At 34.1% G+C, this 18986-nt stretch overlaps 1 protein-coding gene across 3 annotated transcripts in view; it reads right to left on the minus strand.

Annotated features, from left to right (window-relative positions):
- METTL25 (methyltransferase like 25) overlaps positions 1-18986 on the minus strand; it is a 148783-nt gene that overhangs the window by 6219 nt on the left and 123578 nt on the right. For 2 of the 3 annotated variants that reach the window (XM_037513920.1, XM_037513922.2), the window contains 2 exons: positions 17508-17581; positions 3935-4028 (listed from right to left, as the gene is read on the minus strand). In XM_037513920.1, the coding sequence (XP_037369817.1) occupies positions 3935-4028; positions 17508-17581 (168 nt within the window). The remainder of the gene's footprint in view (positions 1-3934; positions 4029-17507; positions 17582-18986) is intronic. The other variant, XM_054696182.1, reaches the window with a different exon arrangement.

Consider the following 18986-nt stretch of genomic DNA (forward strand, 5'->3'; position numbering starts at 1 on the left):
AACAAGTAAAAATTTGAGCACCGCAATAGTTTATTGTAAGAAATCCATCTGTCATAAACCATGTACTTGGTGATACAAAATAGTGAAACAATATATCATTGTTGGTGATACAGAATTAGGATGAGCTTTACTATGGAATCTAAACACTCTTCTTAAACAGATCTATATATGATGTAAGGCTGGGACAATATTATCCCTAAGTGGGTATAATTGTACAAAATGAAAGGTCAAGGAGGAAATCATTTTGAATAAAATGTTTTCGACATGTGAGAACAGAATCACTGCTTCTTCCCCCTTCCCCTCTCCATGCTTCTTGATGTAACATGTGAAATGACATTAAAAAAAAAAAGCAAACCAAAAAACATGGGGTTTGTAATGGAAATGTTAGATAATTGCAAATAGAATCACTAAGATGGCAAATGCTTGAAGACAATAGATTTCAACTGGGGGTGATTTTGCCATCCTGGGGCATTTTTGGCAATAACTGGAGGCTTTTAAATTTAATTTTTTGTTCCCTATTAGTGGGTAGAGACTACATCCTACAATGCTCAGGACAGTCCCCCACAACAGAAAATCATCAAAATGTCAACAGAGCTGAGTTTAAGAACTCCTGCTCTAAGAAAATGCTCAGTGTTGTCATTTCATTGACTGTAGGATTTATGGATTCACTTTATTTATTTATTTTGTTTTTATAATTATTTTTATTTAGTTTATTGGATTTTTAAAATATTTTATTTTATATAATTCTTACATCATTTTTCACCTTTGCACAATGTATGCATTTTCATTTTGGTTATATTCCCCATACAATTGCACCCCCCCCCCTTATTTTGACTCTAGTCCTTCCTCTCCAGGCCCCTCCTTGCCCACCCCCCAACCACCCCCCCAGTCTGGTCTCTGGTTTATAGTTGCTTGTTGATTTTGATTTTTACTTTGTATTGATTAGTCTTTTTCCTGGTCTCTTATTTAGGTTTTCTAAATTCCTGCTATGAGTGAGACCATCCGATGTTTTTCTTTTTCTTTCTGACTTATTTCACTGAGCATGATCCCTTCTAGCTCCATCCATGTTGCTATGGATTCACTTTTAAGCTGCATATGAACCATTTATTATATATCTAGCATCTTCATCTTTTTTTTCCTTTGGAATGATGGTTTAGAAATGTTCCCTTTTTACCTCCATATGTTTAATGTGATTTCTTGCGACTAAGAATTTATACAGAGGATGTTAGGAGATTTCTAGCTACTCACTTGTTCATAGTTTTAAATATGAAGAGATGTGCTTTAAAAGGTCAGAAACATGTCAATGCATTCACCCCATTCAATTATATATGAAGTTTGTGAATAACTGAATATGAATTTAGTCAAAGATCTTTTAAATATTCTGGTATACTGAATAATTTAAATTTAAATGTTATTGCTATTTTCAGAATCCCATGTGAAAACTAATTTCATTTTTTTTAAAGATTTATTTATTTATGCATACAAGAGCTGGGGTACAGGCTGGAGATGCGGCGGGGTGGGGCGGTGAGAGGATTCACCAGAGACAGAGTGGGGAACTGAACAGGCAGACTGATTGAAGTACGCTGCTGAGGGGAGCAGTGTGTGAGTCAGGAGAGGTCTGCTGTGCCATATGGGTTGCTCCCTGGCCAGCTGGGGATCAAACTCATGCTGCAGAGGCTGCTATTGCTTCATAGTGTGGTGCTTAACCCCTTGCACCACCAGGGAGGTCCGAAAATTAGTTTCATTTTTAAAACGGAACTATACAAAATCTTTTATGTATTTGTGGTTAAAAATTTCATTTTAGCACTGTTGCATCCTGATGTGGGAGAAAATGATAAGATTTTCATGCTGTATTGGTTGAAACAACTTTGGATTTTCAAAAGCACTCATTTTCCAATTACTCTGGTCCAACAGACACAACTGTCCCAATTTCTCTCACTTAAAATTAAAACCAAAACAAAAAACCCTAAACATATACTTATCTACAATCTTCCTTTTACCAGGACATCCTTTTAAACATCTTATTATGTTTTTCTGTCCCCTTTCCCCCAATATCTTATAGCTTGAGCTTCTTAGTCCTTTCCTTTTTCTATTTTATTCAACATATTTGTTAAATGAGCATATAGTTACGTGTGACATGTACATACTATACATGCTATATAAGCTCATCTGTTATGAGCATAAACAGTATTATGAGAAAGTCAGGAAGACACTACTAATACTGTCTCTATTAATAAAGGTAATCATTTAATACTGATTTTACAAGCACATGCTTACATACATTAGTCTTTTTTTCTTTTAACTTTAACTACTCAGTATAGTGGAGATTATTAATTGAGATTTGGTATTAGTTGAATCTATGTTCAATTTCCAGCTCAGTTACCACTTGCTAGCTCTTTGACATTAAAAAAAATGACTTGCCTTTTTCTAAGCTTCTCTTTTTAGATTATTACATTCGGAATAATGAAAGTATCCATGGTAAGTGTTTCTCGTAAACAGTGAGTGAGATAAAACTGTGATGTCCATAAATAACAGCTTTTCCCTGTATTAAATGTTTAGTAAATATTAGACATCATTAATATGCTAATGAGCACTATAAGCATATTAAGGAATGTTTATTAAGGCTTTAATGGACAAACCTGTGTAGAGAAAGACATTAGGAAGGATAAACAACATTCTTCCTAAATTTCTACTGTTTAGATTTTGGCAATGAAATGATATGCTGTGAGTTTAACTAAAAACTCAGCTCTTTGTGAAAATTATGTTTACATTTGTGCTCTTAATTTAAAAGACATGAAGATTGAGACATGCAAACAAGTTATATACTAAAATTAATTAGAAGGAAAGTCAGTCTGATTTGTTAAAATACATTTTTTAACAAATGAGAAATAGAATAACTAGGATAACTAAGTCTATTCTCAATCACTTATGCAACAGCAGGAGGGACTTCATTGTTGTGAATAATCAAAATTATTTATAGGAGTTAAATTAATTGTATTATTATAAATCATACATATATACAAAGGTCAGAATAATAGAAACTAGTGCTATTTAGTTAGCCTTTACTATGCACAAACATTGTATTCAGGGTTTTTCATAAATAACCCTGATTTTCCTAAATCCTATGAGATAGGAATCTCTTTTTTAAAGGCCATTTTATTGGGAGAGAAAAGTGATTAGTACCAATCTTATTGCTTCAGTAATAAAGTAACTGGGGACTAACTAGTTAATTGGTACAATAAATAATAATACTACTCTTTAGTTTTGATATACTTAATCATGTTTGTGTTACTTTTTGAAGAAATTCATTTCTTTAACCACCTGTTTTATTTTTTGTTTCAATTCACAATCAATTCAAAATATCAGAGTGATTCAAGATCACCTTAATATTTTAGTTAACAACTCATTTGAATCATGTTGAGAATTTAATTTGTTCTGTGTTAGTTTATTATCAGTAGTCACTGTGTTTTTTTCGGTCATCAACAATATGTTCTCAATTATTAGGTTGGGCCTCTATGATGTTAGTATCAATTTCCAGAATTCTCCCATTTCAAAAGCTTTTTGAATTTAAAATTTTATATTTTCATTAGTTACACAATTTTAAATAAACAAGATTCAAAATTAAAAGTTTTTCTTTTGCATTACTTACAATTTCCATCTTGCTCTTTAAAACTCTATTTTGATTTGAGAATTGGCACATTTTTGCCTGAATAAACCTAAGTGAAGACGCTCTCTGAAGGTGTATGACAGTCAACTATACCTACAGACAGGAAAACTGACCCAGTAAACTTAATGGGGGCTTGGTTTCAATATAATTTAGCATGTTTTTCACAAATGGGAGAAGAATAGAAGGCAAAGAATTTTGATTACCTCAAATTATTATTACTTCATAGAAGTTGTTTTTTAATGAAAATATAGGTGATTATATACTGACCTTGGACTCATCTAATCCAAGCTTCTTTAGAGACTTTCTGACATAATCCAGAAAGGAAGAAGATTTGGAATAAATTTTACCAACATGTCGATCACTGCAAAACACAAGTGAATTGCTTTTTATTTTTTCTAATTTAAATTACAGATTTTAAGTTCAATCATGAAATATTTTAAAATACCTTCTGTGTATAGGGCACAAGCACTAGATGTGACAAAAATGAAGCAATGCTTTTGTGAATATTTCAAAGTAACATATTATAAAATATTCAGAATCTGCTTCTGAGAATTCTTTCAACATACAACAGTAGAACACAGTATTATGAAGACAATAATATAAGAAAGAAATTGCAAACTTAAAGTATTAAAAAGCCTCATTTTAAAAGGGAATTATAGGTCTTTCAAAAGTTTCCATTGTGGCACAAAACACATTTAAATTTTACTGGCTCAATATTACAGTGCACATTTCATTGCAACACCTGCTAATAGTGGTGATAATTCAACAGCTACGCAAAGAGAACTTCAATGCCAGCCATTGAACATATGCTGAGTTGGGTCTGACTTGATTTCATTTGTGCCATGCGGATTTTTATTATGCTTTAAATAAAATATCATGAGATGGTTTTGAATTTAAATAATGCAATACTAGACTATCACATCTCACAATTTTGGTTTCTATTTAGGTGTAATGTAAAATTCCATGGAATTAAAAATTCACTACCTCCAAGTTATCAAATAAATATTAATTGCATAAATATTATCCCTATGATTAATTAGCATGGAATGTTATCAATTCCTCCTTTGAAATACACATCAAATATACTTCTTCAGCTTTATTTCTAAAGGGCCACCTCAATTCTACTATTAGCTGCGTTCTGGTTATTATAGCACTTCCCAATTAAGACTGGTGTCTGCACCTTCTATTTTGCCTACATTGTAATATTTTCTAAGAGGAATATTTTTATATACAACTTCTCGGCTCAAATAGACTTTCACTCTATCGCTCATCTTTTAGGATAAGGTAAACAATCAAGGCCAATACCTTCTGAATAGAACCACATTTTTCCACTATATCCCAGAATTCAGTTTTTCCTACTCATTATATGACTGTCCTCCAGATTTCTGCCTTGATGATTTGCTCATGTAGTCATTTCCTAATAGATTTATGAGGTTCTTCATCCTTTTCCTCAGCTTACTAAAATCAGAGTCACCCTTTATGATCAAGCTCAAATACTTATTTTTCATAACATGATTAATAATAATCTTTTCTAGTTTTGCATGTCAACAGACCTTATCCTTCCTCCATTTATTTTATGACAGCCTTGAAAGAACAGTCATTCAAATGAGTGGAAGTTCCAGGAAGCAGAAATTATATTCTTATATTTTATATAATTCTTAAGCCCTATACATACTTACGTATCTTATGTATAATAGATAACATATAATAGCTATGTACATCTAATGTATCATAGAATACTGAATTGGTTAACTATGTAGTCAGAAAAAGATACCCTTTAATATTAACTTCTTGCCTCTCCTCTTAAAAAGGTTTTAAGCCTTTTCAATGTTTTTAATCCAAAGAGAAAAACAAGCAATTATTTCCCACAAACAATGATTCTAGTTCTTATTTTGAACTATTCATCACTGCCCAATGGAGTCATTCAAGAGAGAAAGCACTGCCTAGTAGATAAAGAGTGTTGTTGCTGTATTCCTACTAGCTCCTAGTTTCAAAAAAATGGGATGTATTAGAATTATAGTTTGGAATCCATATTGATTACAAAGCTGAAAGAACAAAAGTAAGCTGTTCACAAGTACTAACCATTCTAAGCTGAACAGAGAATATAGTATAAGTGGTACCAATTTGTTTCTTGGGTTTTGAAAGCTAAGAGAAACATCTTAAATTTTAATTTGCCCTTGTCTTACTCTTTCTATTCAGAGTATATTACCTTTTGCTGTTTCAAAAATCTCACAGCACAATTATTAGGCAACAGTTTACCTAATACAGATTTTTATTTAAGTCCTATGTTAATGTGGACACTTCTATACCTGTTTTCAGCAACAACAAAACAACGAATAGAAACTAGAAATATAATTATTTGATCATGTTACTTCTCTTCTTTAAAGACCTCTGGAGCTTCCTAGTATTCTGAGGATTAAGATTTAAACCCTAACATAGTACATAATAAGCCCTGTACCATCTGGTCTTCTCTCAACCTTTCTAACACTATTTTATGATATTGCCTCTTCATAGCAAAGGCATTCTTTCAGTTTCTTTGAACATATCAAGCTAACACTATTATTGTAGCAATCCACTCTTGATCCTTTTCTGTAGGAAGTCTCAAATTTCTCCTTTGGGATCCTAACTCAAAGGCTGCACCCAGAAAGCCTCTGGCCTTCGAGATGAAGTTAGGCCTCCATCACAAAACTTTCTCTTCACATAATTCCCTCTTTTCTGGTTCTCCATCTTCCTTGATATTTTAAACCTGTGGACTCCAAAGGGAGTGATTACACTTTAAGGGAAAGAGAATATCAGAATTTTTAATTCTTTTTATTTATTTTTTTAAAAAGATTTATTTATTTATGCATACAAGAATGGGGGTACAGGCCAGAGGTGTGAGAGATGAAAGGATTCACCAGAGACAGACTGGGGAACAGAACAGGCAGATAGACTGAAATACACTGCTGAGGGGAGCAGCGGGCAAGTCAGGAGAGGTCTGCTGCACCATGTGGGTATCTCCCTGGCCGGGGATCGAACTCATGCTGCAGTGGCTGCAAAAAGCTTCATAGGTTGCATCTTAACCTCTTGCGCCACCAGGGAGGCCCTCTTTTTATTTTTACCTTCACCTTTTTAATTTTAATTTTTGAGTTTTTCACTACAAACAAATAGACATGAATAACATGTCTCAATAAGTATTCATTTTAGGGGTGTGCTCAAAAATGTTTATTGATAGAGGCATGAAATTTGAAAATGCTTGAGACACTACCTTGAGCAGCTGGAGAACAGAGTGCTACCAGTTTTGCTCTCAACTATATCCCCTGTGTCTGCATGGTACCTCACACATAGCAGTATTTCAATAAATAGATTAAATAAAATAATAAATGACTTCTCTGCTTGTAAGACAAAACATCTCATTAAACTATAACAGGGAAATGTATTCAGATAGTAAATAGATCTATTTATTAAGTGAGAAGACAAGCATATTGGAAGATATATATAGAGAACTACTGAAAAATACATATAAAGAAAAGTGCAATATAAGCAAGCAAAACACCTCAGATTTCATGTTTCCTATGTACTAGAGCTTCTTAAACCCTTTGCTGCATGTACTCCTTTAATTCTTATGACAATCCCCCATTATAGGTTCCACTATTATTTCCATTTTAGAGATGGATTTTATTTCCACAAAGAGATTATGTAAACTGCCCAAAGTTTGAATCCAGGATGTCTGGCTTCAGAATCTGGGCTATTAACTACTAGTTAACATTACCTTCCATATATTATTTCAGGAGGATTCACATTAAATATTGTTAAGTTGCAGATGAAGAAAGCCCACTTGGTGTTGCACGCAAACAGAAGTAGGCAGATTTCACGACACCTGAGAAGACTATATGTGTATATTCTTAACAACACACAAGGTAGGCCCTCCTGCTGTACTTAAGGACAAGGAGTTTTAGTGCTTTGGTGCAATATAGGAAGTTCAGTAATTCTAATAAATAAAAACTTTTATGGGAGGAGGGACAAACTTGTAGTAGGTTATTTTTTTCTTTCTAACTCATCTACTGCTTGACATTCAGCCTAAACCTATTAGCAGTTGGGGCCAGTGAAAAGGATTTAGAGTCTTCCTAAATGGAATTCATGTTAATTAGATCATTCATTTACTCATCTTACAAAATTTCTTTAAATGCTATATAAGCCTGATACTTTATGTGTAGTATATAGTATATAGATAGTATCTAGCGATAAGCATAGGTTTTAAGCTCAAGCCCGCAATGAGCTTGAATCCTCAATCTACAACTTAATACTAATATGACTTTTCCTTTCCTTATTTACCAGGGGCATGGAGTTTTATTTTTTTTTTTAAGATTTATTTATTTATTTATACAAGCACTGGGTACAGTCAGAAGCGCGGGAGGGTGAGAGAATTCACCAGAGCCAGAGCAGGGAACAGAACAGGCAGACTAACGAAATACACTGCTGAGGGGAGCAGCGGGCGGCAGGAGAGGTCTGCGCGCCATGTGGGACCCTCGCCCGGCAGCCGGGGATCAAACCGGCACTGCAGAGGCTGAGGGCAGCTTCGCAACCCAGTGCTCAACCGCCGCGCCACCAGGGAGGCCCGGGCATGGAGTTTTAAATCTATGTCAGACAACTGAAGATAAAATAAGATACTCTTATGTACAGTGTCTGGCACTCAAAAAATGGTGGTTATTTTCCTGTTATGAGCTGGGTTTTCAGGAGTAAAATCATCCACAGTTTATAAAAGATCTTTCACAGTTTATAAAAGAAGATAGGTGAACAAATGTTGCAATCCAAGGTGGTGAGTACCTGAGTGTGAGCACCATGATATATAGCACAAAGTACAGAGCACTTTCACTACCTGGCATTCACTAGGGGAGGACTAGTCATCAACTACCATAGCAATGGCAATAGGGTTATAAAAAGATTCAGATCATAATCTAAGGTTTTGTGTCCTAAGAATGAGAACTTTTTCTCACATGAACCACAGAAATGGTCTACTTTTAATCAAGCACACTATCTGAAAAGGTGCTGTATTAGAAAAAAAAAAAAAAAAAAAAACACAATTGGATTAGGGGTCAGAAGACCTAAATTTGAACTATTGCTTCTGCAAACAAATCACCTCTCAGAGTCCCAATTTTCTCTCTGAGAAAATGAGGTGAAATGGAAGTAACAACTACTTCACAGGGCAACAGAAAGATGTAACTGAGATAATGTATACGGAGGATAAACTATAAAAGGCTACAGAAATGTAAAGTAGTATTTATTTTGACAATATAACTATGTTGGTGTTTTTTAGAAAGTATCTAGAGTTGTAAAAGTTCTGGTTTTACTTAAACTAGAGTAAAAGAGGTTTTTACTTATCACTTGTACAACTACGTAGAGACTATTTATGGAATACAACACATTAACTGTAGTGATTTAAAGGCAGTAGTTTTTACACAGATGTATGTGAGAGGTCTGAAAACACTTTCAAAGAGTTCTACAGGTGGGGATACTTTTAAAGAATTCAATTTCCAAATCTTCTCCTTTCTTAGACACAGTTTCCTAAAATTCATCTATCTAGAAAGATGCCTGTGATCTAGATTCTGTTTTCCACATGTCCTTTCACAAATTGCCCTTTCCTGCTTTCTCATGTCAAAGGGCATAACTCTAACCCATAATTACTATGTTGCACTGCTATGAGGTGTAAGCATCACAGACAAAATAATTCCATTATCAAAGGCATTATAAAGGTTATTGCTACACATCTTCAGTAAGTGATGCATTCCAGTAAAATTTTACCCTTCACATTTAATAACATAAAATAAAAACTTCTAATATACATTGTCCACCTGTATAAGTATTTATTTAAAATAAACCAATTCAGAAGGATTTTTTTTTAACATTTAGATGCTTATAATATATAGACGAGAGGTTTTCTGCACAAGATATAAAGCAGGTATAAAATGTTAGAGAATAATGAAGGTACATGGTGGATATGATACCTTTGAGTAAATTTCTGAAGAAAGAGAGTTAAGCTAATTATGGATATCTGGGGAGGAATATTCCAGAAGCATATGCAATGGCCCTGAAGTATTAGTGCTTCTGGTATTTTCAAGGAACAGCAAGGAAATCAGAGCAGACATACAGGGAATTTACCTGAATAAACGTAATTTTACCTGAATTTTAAATTTAAATTTTAAATTTTAATTTTAGTATTTTACCTGAATAAACATAATTTGGGGGAAAATAACAATGAGTGAAAAACAGCATGTAATATAAATATTAATAAAATGAAGACTGGACAAATATCAAAGAAAGAGAAACATAGAAGAAATGAGATCAGAGATATAATAAGGAGTTATATCATGTAAGACATTGTAGGTCATATAAAAACATTAGCTTTACTTCCAAGTACATGAGAAACCAAGGGAAGATGGTACGCAAGATCTCACTTAAAATATGAATAGAACCACCATAAGAGCAACAACCACAGGAGGAAGACCAACCAGAAAGTTATTACAGTAATAAAGATGAGAGAAGACAGTGGCTTGGATCAGGGTGGTGGCCCTGAAGATGATGAGAGGTAGAATTTTAGATATATTTTTGGTGTGAAAGACAACAAAATTGTTGAAGAACTAGATCTAGGGACTGTGAGAAAGAGGAGTCAAGGGCTCCCAGGATTTCTGGTATGAGCAACTAGAAGAATAAGATTGCCATTAACTGGACCATAATTTGGGAGTCATCAGTACACTAATGGTATCTGAAGTCACGCGATGGGAGAAGATCACGTAGGTGGCAAGAAGATTAAAAAAGCATACCAACAATTAAGAGGTTTGAAAGAGGAAGAAGAATCACCCGAAGAAACTGAAATAAAGAGAATAAGGTGAGTATCTTGTGAGGAATTTTACCTAGAATATGAGAAAAGAAGGATTTCCAATAGAGTGGTAAATTGTGTGAAATACAGAAGTCAGGTCAAATAAGATAAGATCAGGAATTGACCATGGGATTTAGTAGCCTGGGGTCACTGTAGTTGCTGAAAAGGGAGGTTTGATGGAGTGATGAAAGTAAAACCTGACTGGAATTCATGAGTAAATGGGAAAGAAAATGGCAGCACTTTCAAGGAGTTTTCCAATAATGGAAAGAACAGATGAAGGGTAAGATTTGGGAGGAAGAATGGGACCCAAAGAGAAAATCCAAAGAGTATTTTCAGAATCTGTGCTCTTAGCTACTATGACACATTGTTTAATTTAATAAGACTAAAAACAGGGTCGCAAGGAGCTCACTAGGTGAAAGAAGAGAAAATATAAATAACTAATTCTACAATCTTAGGTTCAGTAAGAGCAGTAAATCAGATTAATTCCTGTGGCAGAAGAAGTGGAAAAAAGAAAGATAAAGTGATGTGTCTTCTAAACTAAAGCATGACTGGGATTTCAATTGTGAGAGGGCGCAGGAGGAAAGGGTAGCAGAAATAGAGAGAATATTCCAGGTAGATAGAGGAGCTCAAAGGAGACATACAGGGTACAAAATTAATTGCATGGGGAATGATGAATAATCCATTGTATCAGAAAGTGTGCCTGGGCAGCTGTTCAGGGCAAAAAGAAGGAAGAAGAGGGTGATGGATTAGGCTGCAAGGATATTAGTGTGAGAGTAGAAATGGCCTTAATTATCATAATAAGGATAGTTTCATTTTTAAATATAAAAGGAATTATCAACTATTTTGAAGTCAGAAAAGTGACATGACTGTTTCTGAAAGATAAATGATGGGACTTCAAGAACAGATTAAAAGGGGACCTCTTGTCAGAATAAAGGCATGGTCAGCATGCTAAAAAGGAATTAGTATTCTTTCTTTTAATAAAAGTGAATGCACTAGATCTAATTAAAATTCTAGTCAAGTTAACCCAACACCACCCACAAGCTTTTCCAAAAATACAATTCTAAGAACATGGTTTCTTGCAGCACTTCCAAAGAAGCAACATTAGTGTAGGAATTTAGTAAAAGGTGAAAAAGACATATACTAAATAAATGAAAACAAGCATAAGCAGAACAGAGTACCAAAATTCAGTTTCTCCATCATCACAAAACATTTTTGAAATTATTTTGTTTCTTTTATATGTTAACACATATTGAAAAACTTAAAACATCAGTAAAATTAACAGTTTTCTAAAAATGGCAATCACTTAAGGGAGATTAAAACTCTTCAAGCTACCCTTCAATCTTAAAGATACAATTTGCTCATTTCAGTTTGACCACACATTATGGATTAAATGATTAGCTTTAATTTTGTGACCCATCTTTCATAATCTGGTTTTTCATTTACTATTTCAATATCAAAAAATAAAAATGAAATTTTAATTAATTCATAATTACAGGTATCAAAATTATATATTTCCTGTACAACAGTAGACAGTATACATTATGAAAGAGAATAATAAAATGTACACATTGTATTTTTCCTACTCTTTTTCCAAATGCTTTAAGAGAGATTTACCCTATGAAATTCCTTCTTAGGTCTTTTATTCCCTTTGCAAGTTCCCAGGTAAGAACAAATCATAAAAGAAATGATTTTCTATAAATTATTAAGTTTTAACATAAATGTTAAATACTATATCATAATTATAATTAATAGAGCAAAAATGCTATACTTAAAATATACAGAAAACTTTACTTCTAATCTTAGGCTATAAACAATTACATTTAAAGAAACTTGTAGAATAATGTTTCAGGTAGTCCAGAACAGTGTATCACTTGCTAATTTGTTTTAGTTAACAAGAAAAACAAACTAAACAAAATGGAAGAGAAGTAATTAATTGACCTTATTTTCAGTTTTTAGTAGCCTTGCTGGCCTGAGATTCCATTCAAGTAACCTTGATTCACAATGCTAATATATAAAAAGCCATGCAAGTCAACTGATATTAAAAATATCCCCCAAAATTTTTAAATTAAAAAGAAACACAGGATAGTGGGAATACCTATGAACTATTAATTAAGCTTGAGTCCTGGTTCTTTCAGGCTATAAGACTTTGGACAAGTTTTTAACCACTTCATCTCACTATAAAGGGATGACTCAACAGTTAACAAGGAACCCTAGGTGTAGCTTGATAAGAGATTAAAATTTTATTGCTATTTAACACAAACACTTATAAAATAAAGAATAAAGAATGTCAATAAGTGCCTCTCTGGTGGTGCAAGGGGTTAAGATGCAACCTATGAAGCTAGCTGTAGCCTCTGCAGCACGAGTTCGATCCCCCAGCAGAGAGCTACCCACATGGCGCAGCTGACCGCTCCTGACTTACCTGCTGCTCCCCTCAGCAGTGTATTTCAGTCAATCTGCCTGTCCTGTTCTCCACTCTGTCTCTGGAGATTCCTCTCACCCCCCACACCTCTGGCCTGTACTCCAGTGCTTGTATGCATAAATAAATAAATCTTTTTTAAAAAAACAAAACAAAACAAGAATGTCAATAAAATGAACACTTGTACCTAACATCAATCCTGAGAAAAAAAATTACAAGGATATTAAAGTCCTTATGTATCCCTCCTCTTCCCCATCTTACTCTACACAATTGTCCCTACCCGTAAGAAACTACAATACTGAATCTTGCTTGTATTTACTATTCTTATGTTTTATCTTGATGTTTTACCATGTATTTATACTTGAAAATACTTGCAACAGCTGTGTTTACTTCTGAATTATATAAAAGGAATCATCACGTAGGAATTTTTTTGTGACTTTTGAAATCACAAGATAATATATTTGATGTGTGTGGTTGTAATCCATAGATTTTCCACTGTGCCAATTTCCATTCTATTCCATTCCATTCTGTTCTATTCCAGTTGCCCATTTGAATGAATAAAATGCAATTTATCCATTCTCCCATCAATGAACCTTTTATTCCCAGACTTGTTCACAGAAACATTGCTACTATTGATCACTGTTGTATAAGTCTCTAGGAGCTCATGTCTAACAGTTTCTCTAGGATATGTACTTAGACATGGAAATGCTGAGACAAAGTATGACTCTGAGGATTGATTTTTCCCCCTTAGCTTAGAAAATTCTTAATATTGGTAGTAATATTATTTTTCCTGAAATATAATTAACACATATATGCAACCTATTGTGTATGTAACTATTAGGTCATTTGCATTCTCCATTTTTCTGTTTCTTCATGCCTGAATGCGTATATTTTCTTCTGACCTGTCTTCCAGTTTCCTACTTCTTCAGCTATTTCTAGAATGCTGTTAAAACTATCCATTGATTTCTTAACAGCATTTTATTTTTTGTATATATTAGTTTTTTGACAAAAATTATTTCAATGTACATATTAAGCAGTTCTAAGAAAGTATTCAAAGAGATCAGTATAAACTTTAATTTCCTGGAATGTTTTACAGTGGCAACATATTGCAAAACTAAAGTAACCAGGATACTGCCATTTCCATGACCACAATGATCATTCATGTTGCTCTTTTAGAGCTAAGCCTAGTTCCTCCTCCTCCCTGGCAACCATGAATCTCATCTCAGTTTCTGTAATTTTGTCACTTCAAGAATGTTATACAAAGGGAATCATACAGTATAAACTTTTTGAGACTGGCTTGGTTGTTTTCAGCTTGGATCCTGTGAGTAGAGTGGTTATAAAATTTGTATACGAGTTTTTGTATCAAGATATGTCAACTTCTGTTGACACCTCAGGTGGGCCTGGGGGCAGGCAATCTACGCTGGTTCAGGGACACTCATCTTCCCATGTGTCTTGGCTGACACTGTGGTAGAGGTGCCCTCATCACTACAGGGCAATGGTAAAAGATATGATTCTCTACAAGGTCTTTTTTGATACCACCCTGGTGGGCAGAGAGAAGGGCAACCTGTTAACAGCTGGGTGAAGTGGATGTCCAGCTTCCCATATGGTCTCTATGCCACAGCGGTAGTTGCAATGCAGTACTTGTCACCACCTGATCGGGATCAAAGTCCTAGTTTCCTAGGTGGTCTTCTCTGATGCTACTCCCTAAGGGATAGTCAGGAACTCTCATTCGAGTCTGGTAAGGGCAGAAGTCTAGACTCCCCATTTGGCTTTGGCTGCAGTATTGCAGGTTTGTCTAAAAGTTTTTCTCAGGCTTTCATTTTCCTGGTCCTTTGGCTAGAGAGAGATCTTGTTGGAGATCTTTGTGTGTCTATATCCAACACTGTTTGTCAATCATTGTTTTCTTCAGCTCCAACATTTTGGGTTTTTACTTGTATTTAGCAAGCGACTTAGAAAAAAGTACATCCATTTCATTTTTCCCAGAGTGAGTCTCTCAAGCCCAGTTAATTTAAAACTTTTTTTTTGGTACCTCAATGGGTCTGTTCCTTTGGACTATGGTTTATTATGGCTTTTGGTCATGTTGTCTTGTTTCATCATATGGCTGTTTATTTTGAATTGATTGCCAGATGCTGTATATAGCAAACTGTAGTGATAATTTGAAGCTTAGATGTACACTATTTTTGTCCAGGACAATTTGTTTCAGCAGGAAGCTAGAAGATACAGCAATCTGAAATACTTCAATCACAGCTTGAGATAATTTGAAGTAAGACTTTAGTTCATCTTAGTTCTATTTCTAGTTTACCTTCACTCGTAAAGTGTGAACATCCAGGATTCTAAGTCAAAGTATGAATGGTTTAGCTGGTTTATAGAGTCCTCATTCTAAGTGGGCCATGAACTTTAACTTTTATCTTTTTGTAACTGTTATTCTATTGAAATTTGTGCTCACTCTCTGTCCACTCTATTAACTGGCTGATAGCTGTTTAATCAAAAATTAACATGTCTCTGGAAAAAAGCAGTTTTAAAATCTGGACTCATCTTTTAGCTTCCATCTTCTCCTTGATATCTACTCTGTAGTTCTTCTTTGATAGGTTACTGATGTTATCAAACCAACTAAAAATAAATTTACGTAGACACACATGTGTGCACACATGTATCCATATTCCCAGCACTTTTAATTTTCTCATGTAGTCAGCTGCTACTGTAAGTGGGTTTCTATAATTTTCTTTGATTTTTGCACATTTTATTATGACTAGAATATGAAATATTACTGTGTGGACACATCCTATGCATACAGAACCTAACAGGCTGCTGCCACACAATAAACAATTGCTAGATTAAAAGATGTAACATGTGCAAGTCTTGAAAACTAATTAGAACTAATTCCAATGTGATGATGGGAGAAGAAAAGAATCAAATACATTCTTAAGAGTTCAAAAGCTCAATGATGATCATGTTATTCCCAGAAATTACAAAAGAATAGAAGTAAGAAAAAGAAAGAGAATGGTTAGACATTGACTTTGGTTTTTGAATGTGGTTCAGTCTGATCTATCTGTTGAGGCACTTAGGTGCAGCTGTTCATATAAAAATAAGAGATATAGAGTTGAACTTCTGAAAAGAGGTGGAAACCATATGCAAAATTCAATTTGTTCTGAGGGAAAGTACAAAGAGAAAGAGGGAATATAAAGAGATGAATATAAAACATTTGAGAATGCCTAGATACACTCAGGGAACAGAGTAAGAAGATAAAGCCTTAAAGAAAATAGGTTAAATGTTCAGAGTAGGAAAAAGAAATTTACAAGAATGCAGTTTAGTGGTAGATAATAAGGAAGAAAGCAAAAAACAATTATCTTTATGGTGAAATGTGACTGAAAAGTCAATGAGGCTCTGGAATGAAAGAAATCTTATAAGAAATCCCATCTATCACGTGAGTAGTAAAAGAAGGCAGGAATGTGGCGAGTTGGAGAATGATGAATTTTCAAGTGAAAGGAAAGGTTTAGAAAAGATAAATTGGTCTTTAAGAGAAAAATACATTTGTAACAGAGTAGAGGCATTAGAAGATAGGGCAGTCAATATTTGAGTTGATATAAATTTGTAAACAATTTTGTGATGTTTTTCCAACAAGATTAGCATCCTGGGGTGAGGTAAGAGAAGGAGTTCAAAAGCTCCTTTTTTCCAGAAAGCATGAGAAATTCAATTTTGACATATTGAAGAATGGTAAGTATATGGAAAAGAGAGTGGTAGGTGGGACAGACTGAGGAGTGACAGTTGAAGTCAAAGGTAGTTGTAGACATTTCTATGTAGTAACAAATAGATTTTTTTTCTTGTAGAGAAACAATAGTTAATCCAAAATCTCTTCTATCACTGTTGGTAAGTATGGAGTAGTTTTTGAGAAACTGAAAAACTGCCTTATTTTTAATTTGAAGAATAATCCTATTACAGCCAAGTGGCTATCTGAATCTTAAAATTATAGTTAACAAGAGAAGATTCATGAACCTTACCAGGATTGAAAATGTGTGCTTGAATGAGCAGTTGCTGAACAAATATTATGGAAAAATTATGCTACTCCTAGCCTTTGTACAAGCAGCATGTGATTTGGGGAAAATATAAATAAAATAAAACAAAACATAATAAGGGCTACCAGCTTACCAGTAGAGACCTGAATGGCCATAAAGGTTATTTATGATGGAAAGCTGTCTTAATTAGATTAAGTGTTATGCTGTACTGTTTGTGAACCATTTTAAACATAACTTTTGCTCATATAATATTATATTTACCAAGTTACTTATCTGTAACAATTCAACACTTTTAAACTTGTAAAGTTCATTTTACATATATTACTTTATCATTTCTCAATCATTCAGGACAAAAAAAAATCAGCAGAACCCTCATTTTAATAATGATTCACCTGACACACTTACTGTATTCTTCTTTGTTATTATTGACATTATGTTCAACTTCAGCAATTCTTCTACCAGTAAGAGTCATCCTAAATAAATTTACCTGAGAACTAAAAGGCACTTCACTTACAATACAGCATAGTTATTCTTATTAAAGTAAAATCCTCATACCATTTGGTGATGCCATAACAATCTTTAATAATATCCTGAAGGACGGCACGATAGAACAGTGATTCAGTAGGCAGCTGAAAAAAATGTAGACATATATAAGCACAAGAAACAAATGGAAAACAAAACAAAACCAGAAACCAAATCAATCCCAGAGAATTGGGATCATAAGTAAGTGTGAAAAACTTTGTTGTTAGATGTAAATTTTATAATTTTTCCATTCTATTTTAAAATAGTACCTTGAGGCTGGTAAATGAAAAGTAATTCTATAAAATAGAAGAAACTATAAAAGAAATTGTAGTGAATGAGGAAGAAAGGCATAATGAAAGAAAAATGAGCTAATGTCCCAAATGGAGCACTTATTAGTTAAAAATGTAGAAAAAAATTTTCACAGCCAGCCAGGTCAGTTCTGGAGCCTATGGGAGAGCAGTCAGACAGGATATGCGCAAGAGAAGAGAATATAGATTTGTCATATCATCTAGGACTTACACCATAACATTGGCTACTGTAGAGGTTAAAAGAAAGACCTTGGAAAGGATATAGCATTCCAAGTTGAAGTTTTGGTAAGGCTTCATTCCTTTGATAAAAGAGGTGGGAGGAGTCCATAAAGGCTCAAAGGTTTTCCAAATGAAAGAGAAATGTCTGAAGAGAAAGACCCCAATAAAGCATGATAGTTTCGCAGGAGCAAGAGGTAGAAAAGTACTATATATCTAAAAGAAAAAGCACATTGCTGCAGCAATTGAAAAGATACTCTTAAAAATAAGAAACTACAAAACTGCATCCACATCTCCACAGATCTACTACTGTTAGTATAGGAAAATCTAACATATTAATATCAGCAACAATAACCTTGTGTCTATGCAAAGTTATTATGGGGGGGGAATAAAAACGAGCAAGAATGGAGGGAGGTGAACAATACTGAATAAACTGGGAGCTAATAAGGTAAAAACTAAAAATGGGAAGTTTTAGAGTTGGTAAAACACATACAGCCATTCAGTTATTATTCAGTTATTCTTTTGTAACTTTAATACTCCTTCAAAAGTCAAAACAGCTATTTTTATCCAGTTGCAATTAGAATAAATGTATTTGAATTCAGATTAAGTTTAAAATAAAATTTTGCCAGTGCGCTTACATGGAAAACCTACTCTACTGCCCCTCTCCCTCATATTACATCATACACGCAGTACCCAAGGTGCTGAGACAGAAAGAACTACAAGTTGGAAACGGAACATGGGCCATTCACATTTAAGGTTTTACCAGGGGGCATTGTTATCTTTAGCTCAGGGGAGAAAGCCTGACTTGCAGGATCTTCTTGCCAGGGGACTTTCAAAGATAAGTTATATCCTCTCCTGATTGTGGAAAGGGTGATTCCAGTGGGAAATGACATTAGGAATACCACAGTCACCAACTCAATTCCTAAAATAACTCACTGAATGCTGACATGTACATATATTTGAGTGCTCACACTAAAACGTATAAACT

This window comes from Talpa occidentalis, unplaced genomic scaffold (genome assembly GCF_014898055.3).
Source record: "Talpa occidentalis isolate TD23 unplaced genomic scaffold, MPIMG_talOcc4v2.1 talOcc4.16, whole genome shotgun sequence".
NCBI classification, from domain to species: domain Eukaryota; kingdom Metazoa; phylum Chordata; class Mammalia; order Eulipotyphla; family Talpidae; genus Talpa; species Talpa occidentalis.